Source organism: Salarias fasciatus, chromosome 14, assembly GCF_902148845.1.
Source record: "Salarias fasciatus chromosome 14, fSalaFa1.1, whole genome shotgun sequence".
Taxonomy (NCBI): domain Eukaryota; kingdom Metazoa; phylum Chordata; class Actinopteri; order Blenniiformes; family Blenniidae; genus Salarias; species Salarias fasciatus.
Window position 1 is genome coordinate 7,121,017 of NC_043758.1, and position 6,604 is coordinate 7,127,620.

Genomic DNA, 6,604 nt, shown 5'->3' on the forward strand with positions numbered 1-6,604 from the left:
CATCGTACTGCATCACACATCATATTGTACCTCATCGTATCGTAGCGCACCCTACTGCTTCACACTCCACCGTATCGCATCAGATTGCATATTGCATCACAAGGTATTGTATTATATAGTATCATATGGTATTGTATTGTATTGCGGTGTATCACATTGTTTCATGTCATTTCATTTTGCATCACAAATAGAACTGCATCACATGTCACATTGTATTGTATCATTGATCACATTATAACATATGACATTGTGTCACTTATTGTATTTCATCACACATTGTGTCATATTGTATCTTATCAGATCATGCCGTATCATATTCTATTGTTTTGCATTGTACTTGTTATTGGTAGTGCATTGCATGTCTTTTTGGATATATTTTATTCCATATCATGTAACAAATTTTGTTGTATCACATATTGTTTCAAATTGCGTACTGTGTCATATCACGTATCATATTGCTCATCATATCTTGGCTTATGGTATTAGAACATATTGTAACTATTCAGACCATGATACAAGATATATTGTTCATCACTGATGATGCATCCAAGCTGCATCCTTTAGGTGTTTCTCACAACTATCACAAGACAAACAAGGCCCCTCAATCTAAGTGTTGAAAATCTTGTTGAGCTCCAGACAGGATTCTTAGCCTTCAAAAGCTACAAAACCAGAATTATTTGAGCGATTTCCAGTGTTTAAATTGGAAGCAGTTGAGGTGGCAGCTTATGTCTGTCTGTTTTCCTGACAGAAAGTTAACATCTGAGCGTCTAGCTGTCTGCTGAGTGAGTGTACAGGCTGCAGCTTGTCAGATAAGCACACACCTTGTCCAACCTTGTCCTACGCTTTCACCAATCCAAGTGTTGTGGGAGGGCGTTGAACTTTAAATAAAGCAGTGAGGGTACATTGCAAAGGCGAGCCTGCAGCGTGAGAAACCTCAAGCATTTAAGGGACTTTGTGGATATTTTGGTGCGGCCATATTGCAGAGCAGTAAATTGTGCTCGGTTTGGGGATGGCACGCAGGCAGCAGGTCAGAAGAATTTGAGGCGTGACTGGAGGGGCTGCCCCAACTCAGGTCTGTTCCTTGTTAAACTGTTCAACTGGGAGCCGTTTTCAAGAGGAAGGGGAACGAACAAATGGTTCAGCCTGAAAACTATGTTAGAAAGAAAGTTCATCAGTCGACAGAGAAACTAGTAAGTCTCCCATCTTCAGCTGGGTTTGCATGCTGAGTTTTTTTTTTATGAATGATGAGTTGAAACTTGAGCTTGTCAGATGAAGATAAACAGACTAATGCAGACGAGGAGAGCACTAATGTTCCATGCATGCCCCCGAGTGAACGGGAACATTTGAAAATGGCTTTACACACAGACTATTCAGAGCTAAAACCTTTTTCCTTCCACTCCCACAAGTGTTTTTGCAAACCTGCCAGACTGATAGTTGTGCCTTAGCAGTCGTCACACAACTTTTTCTCATCTGTGTACAACAAACTGTATTTACACCCTGGCTTACCAGGATGCACTTGAAAGGTGTAAAACATGTTTTGGTGGACTGTCAGCTCAACCTGTTTGGCTTGTGGAAACATGTCTCACTTACAGTATGCATTAGAGACAGAGAAACTGCCTCTTGTTTGAGTCTGCATGCTGATGTTGATCCAGAAAAAAGGCCTAGCATAGCATTTAATTCTGACATTAAGAGAACCAGTCATATCCCTTGATCTCAGTCTGTCATTATTCATCATCACTGACTCACCCACCCACACAGAAAGAAAAGATTAAATATTTAATGGCTCATATGATCTATGGATTGAAAGGGGCTGACTCAAACTGGAGAGAGTAAAACCGAGTGCAGTGTTTCAGTGATTGGTCCAGTGGTGGTCCGGGGTCCAATAAGAAAGGTGAACTGTAAAACTATGAACTGTTATTAAAATCCACATTTCTCAAACTGAATTGGAGATCACTTTAAATGAACTGATGATGAAATAAACTTTAGTGCAGCATTATAGACATAGGTCAAAGTCACTGCATTTTTGACTGTATTTGAACATGAAACAGACTCAGGACATCCTTTACTACAGTTTCTGCTGTGTTGCTCTTTCAAAATGCTGCTTATTTACACTATTCTCCTTCACGCCAATTGCTTTCTCAGTTGTTCTTGCAAGCAACATGGCCTCCTTCGACAGCAACGAGTCCAGCCAAACCAATTTCAGCGCCTTCTACTGTGAGTTCAGTGAAGAATTCAAATACATCCTCCTTCCCGTCAGCTACGCTCTGGTGTTCGTGATCGGCCTGGCGCTCAACGCCACGGCGCTCTACGTGATGGTGTTCCGCACCAAGCGCTGGAACCCCGCCACCATCTACATGTTCAACCTGACCATGTGTGACACGCTCTACGTCCTCACTCTGCCCTTCCTCATCTACTACTACGCCGACGAGAACGACTGGCCCTTCAGCGAACCCTTCTGCAAGGCCATACGCTTCCTGTTTTATGCCAACCTATATGGTAAAACACCGATACTACTTACACACCTAAACATCACAAGATGGGAAGCGCTGCATACAGGAAGAATTGACTAATAATGCAACGAAAAGAAAAAATGCAGCACGACTATTATTAGTAATATAATAGCATGGTAAACAAAAGGATCCTCTATGTGGTAGAATAAGCAGAAGAGGATATAATTAAGTGAAATCAATTTATTTTATTGCTATTGTTTACTCACTTTTTTCCTTTTTCAATTTGAAGGACCTGAGCCTGAACAATACATAAATCCACACATCTCTCAACCTTTGCGTACTTGATATCTATAGCGTGACAAAAAGTTATGTTAGGGTCATAAATACAACAAACTATCTGGATGTGTTGCCTCAGACATGAGAAAAATAGCAAGACCATTTCTCATCCATGACCATTGAAAAGAGATATGCTAAAGCTGTTTTACTTACTGAGTCTGGATACATTTTTGGGATTGTCCTTTCAGAATTTAACTTCAGCATAAAACTAAATAAATGAAACTATTGACTTGAACTAGGAAGCGCTCTAGTTATTAGACATAAATACAATAGCTGTGTAAAATGTGGTTCGAAATGGCCTAAAGGTGATCAACGTTGACAGAATAATTAAAAAAAAAGGGTAACACTTTACTTGAAGCACCCCTGTATAACATATTATTAGTATATTATAGCATTGTATAACTATAGTTATAAACACTCATAAATGATCACAATGCTTTATAACATCGGGACCTAACCCGAACCCTATGCTGTATAGTGGGTTATAAAGCATTGTGATCATTTATGAGTGTTTTTAACTACTTATAATGTGTTATACCAGGTGCTTCAAGTAAAGTGTTACCAAAAAAAGCTTTAATTATGACATCCAGGACACCATATGATGCCATTTGTGTTGTTCTGTTAGTACTGAAGTTAGCAGCTTCTGAGCTACTGAGCTCGCCCCATCCTGTCCAGTCTCGTAAATGCGTCATCTCGACTGTCCACAGTCCAATAAAAAAATGGCAGATCGATTAGTCTACACAAGACAGTTCTGGGCAATTACTAACTAAAAACACCAAACTGCCAAAACTCTGAAATTCATCCGGCTGGATGTGACAGCTACTCACTACTGCCATCTGATGCACAAACGGGGCGTGGCGTAAAAATGATATCTTGAACGAGACTGTTAAAGTTCCAGCAAGACGTGTTAAATATCTATCACTCTGATAGGTTCCATTCTGTTCCTGTGCTGTATCAGTCTGCTCCGATTCATCGGCATCTGTTACCCCGTGCGCTCCCTCGGCTGGGTCAGCGCTCGCCAGGCCAAGCTGATCTCAGTGGCAGTGTGGGCCTGTGTCTTACTGTGCCAAGCGCCTGTCCTCTACTTCTCACGAATCAGGTGACTTGCTTTAATGCAATTTGCCACTTTGCCCCTCCAGGCAGCCCCGCCTCCCCCCTCACAGCCGTGATGCGCTCTCTCTCCTCTGTCAGGGACACGGAAAGCGAGCGACTGTGCTACGACACCACCAGCCCGGAGCTGTTTGACGACTTCCTGGTGTACAGCTCCGTGGTGTCTGTGATCATGTTCGCCTTGCCCTTCATGGTGGTGATGGTGTGCTACGGACTCATGGTGAGGAAGCTTCTGGAGCCGGGAGCGGGAGGAGGGGAGAGGGGCGGCCGGATCGCCTCCAGATCCAAACAGAAGTCAGTGAAGATGATCATCATCGTGCTGGCTGCGTTCATGCTGTGCTTCCTGCCCTTCCACCTCACCAGGAGTCTGTACTACTCCTTCAGATACCTGAGGCAGGTCAACCCGGCACAGGTCAGGACAAACGCTTTGCTTTGAGAATACATGTTATATGAACAAATTCCTCCACGTAAGACGGTTTAATGTGTTCACCAGGTTAGCTGCAGTTTGGTGGAAGGCTCCAGCGTGGCCTACAAGATCACAAGACCTTTGGCCAGTGCCAACAGCTGTGTGGATCCCATCCTCTACTTCCTGGCCGGGCAGGACGTCCGCAGCAATCTCGCCAGGAAGAACAGACTGTCTTCGCCGAAATCAAAAAACCGGAACCAAAACTTGACGACACAACTCTGAGCAGATGGCTGGAACTATCTGAGAGTCAGACCATCTCCAAGAACTCTGAGTGGCTGTTTGTCAATCCTCTCTCAAGGCTGATACTGTATCTGCACAATTACACTGTTGTCATTTTCACTGAGACTGAAAAGAGATGCTCTGGAGGTAAACCAACAGAGAATGTCAGGATACCGAGGGAGAAGAATTCAGCACAGGATTTATAGCAATCGAGAAGAGTCTGAGTTGCGCAGAGAGCTGCAGGGAAGTATGAAAACAACTGAGTGTGAGAGTGTGTGTGTGTGTGTGTGTGTGTGTGTGTGTGTGTGTGTGTGTGTGTGTGTGTGTGTGTGTGTGTGTGTGTGTGTGTGTGTGTGTGTGTGTGTGTATGTTCCCACAGTCTGCAGGTGCAGGGAGTGATGAGTCCGTCCTTTTTCCCAGCGCATCCCTTCCTTATCAGACACCGTGCGAACAGTGTAAATGTACACGCGTCGTTTGCATAAATGAAATTTAAACGCACGGTTGTTCACACCTATGAGCATTTTAGAGCAACCAGTTGACTTCTTATGCATGTTTCTGGATTATGGAGGGAAACGGAAGTACCCGGTCATGCACAGGGAAAATGTGCAACTCTGCACAAAGGCTGAGAAGCACTACTCCACAGACATTTCCACAGAAAATACACGAGAATCACACGCTGCATCTCTGACTGAAGGCAATTCGCCCTTTTACTGATTTAAGAATATGACAGAGATGGTGCTGTAACATGTGAGATGCAAAACATTTTTAACAAAACATCTTTAGGATTTCGACCGTTGTGCCCTATGTTTGTACATTTGAATATGAAAAAATGCATTTTCTGTGTTTTGAGTCTCCCTGATGCCTTTGTGTATTATTTAATTCAAAGTGAGTGAAGGAAATTTGAAATGTCTGGAAAAAAAATTATGACTCTGTGTTTGTGTTGATATTGTCCTTGTAGGTTTGAAATCATATCGAGTACGGGAATTGTTTTTTTTATGGACAGATGCCTCTAGAATAGATAAAATACCAAACTTTGAAACTTCCATATATCTTAGGATTTAATGCACAGACAATAAATTACTTAAAACCTTTTTCTTTCACTTCATTATTTTATCATAAGGTGTGGAAAATCCAAATGGTCGTGTCTCGGAATATTTCATTTTTGACCAGAGGCTACAGTTTTCACGATTAAAGATGAGAGTCAAAATATGAAGGTGGAAATAATGTCAGCACATCAGCAATAAAACGAGAGAAAGCAGTTGAGCAGGTTTCACTGCGCTGCAGGCTGCAGCTGATGTTTTGAACAGTGAGAGAAGAGTCAGTGTGTCTCAGCTGAAGTCCCGTCTCCCAGACCTGACCACCAGGGGGCGATATTACACAACTGACAGCTCAGTTCTCAAGGTGAAGGCTCATTTTCCAAAACTTTTTAAACCTTCTGTTTCAATTTGGAATATCATTGAAAAGTAAACTAATTGATTTGTACAGATTTAACATATAAATTTAAAAAAATACAGGATTTTTTTTTTTACCATAAAAAAGGGGAGAAATATATGGAAATAAAATACAGTATTAATATATGGAAGTAAAACAATCTAAAAACAAGAAATACAAATAATTCAAAATGTTGATTTGGATCGCGTTGAATGATTGAATAAATAAAAATGTATTTAATCATAAATGTGTGATAAGAGTAAAATTTCACTTCAATTTTGAAGGAAAATCACTATTTCCATATTGTGCGCACACGCGCGCGAGCACACACACACACACACACACACACAGCAAGTCAGACAACATTTAAAATACACCTCTTGCTTTATTTCAAGAGAACAGCATCATACAGAAAGAAAAAAAAACATAATATATAAATGCAAGCTACAAAGCAGGTGAAATGAATGTTTTCTTTAACCTTCCTGCCAGCAACACTTCAGCTCAAAACGTAAAATAAAACTAATAATGGTGCGAAAAGTACTAAAGACAGAGTAAATACAAACACGTGACCGACCTCTGCTAATAAAGATCC

At 41.5% G+C, this 6,604-nt stretch overlaps 1 protein-coding gene across 2 annotated transcripts; it reads left to right on the plus strand.

Annotated features, from left to right (window-relative positions):
- Nucleotides 1–909: 909 nt before the first annotated feature.
- On the plus strand, nt 910–6,079 carry p2ry2.1 (purinergic receptor P2Y2, tandem duplicate 1). 2 transcript variants are annotated; one of them, XM_030108744.1, is made up of 5 exons: nt 910–1,190; nt 2,143–2,496; nt 3,717–3,885; nt 3,978–4,308; nt 4,390–6,079. In XM_030108744.1, the coding sequence occupies exons 2-5, from the start codon at nt 2,160–2,162 to the stop codon at nt 4,582–4,584; spliced, it is 1,032 nt and encodes a 343-aa protein (XP_029964604.1). In that variant the 5' UTR covers nt 910–1,190; nt 2,143–2,159; the 3' UTR covers nt 4,585–6,079. The 2 variants fall into 2 exon arrangements, with proteins under 2 accessions (XP_029964604.1, XP_029964605.1); XM_030108745.1 differs by having other exon boundaries at nt 910–1,072.
- The last annotated feature ends 525 nt before the right edge of the window (nt 6,080–6,604 follow it).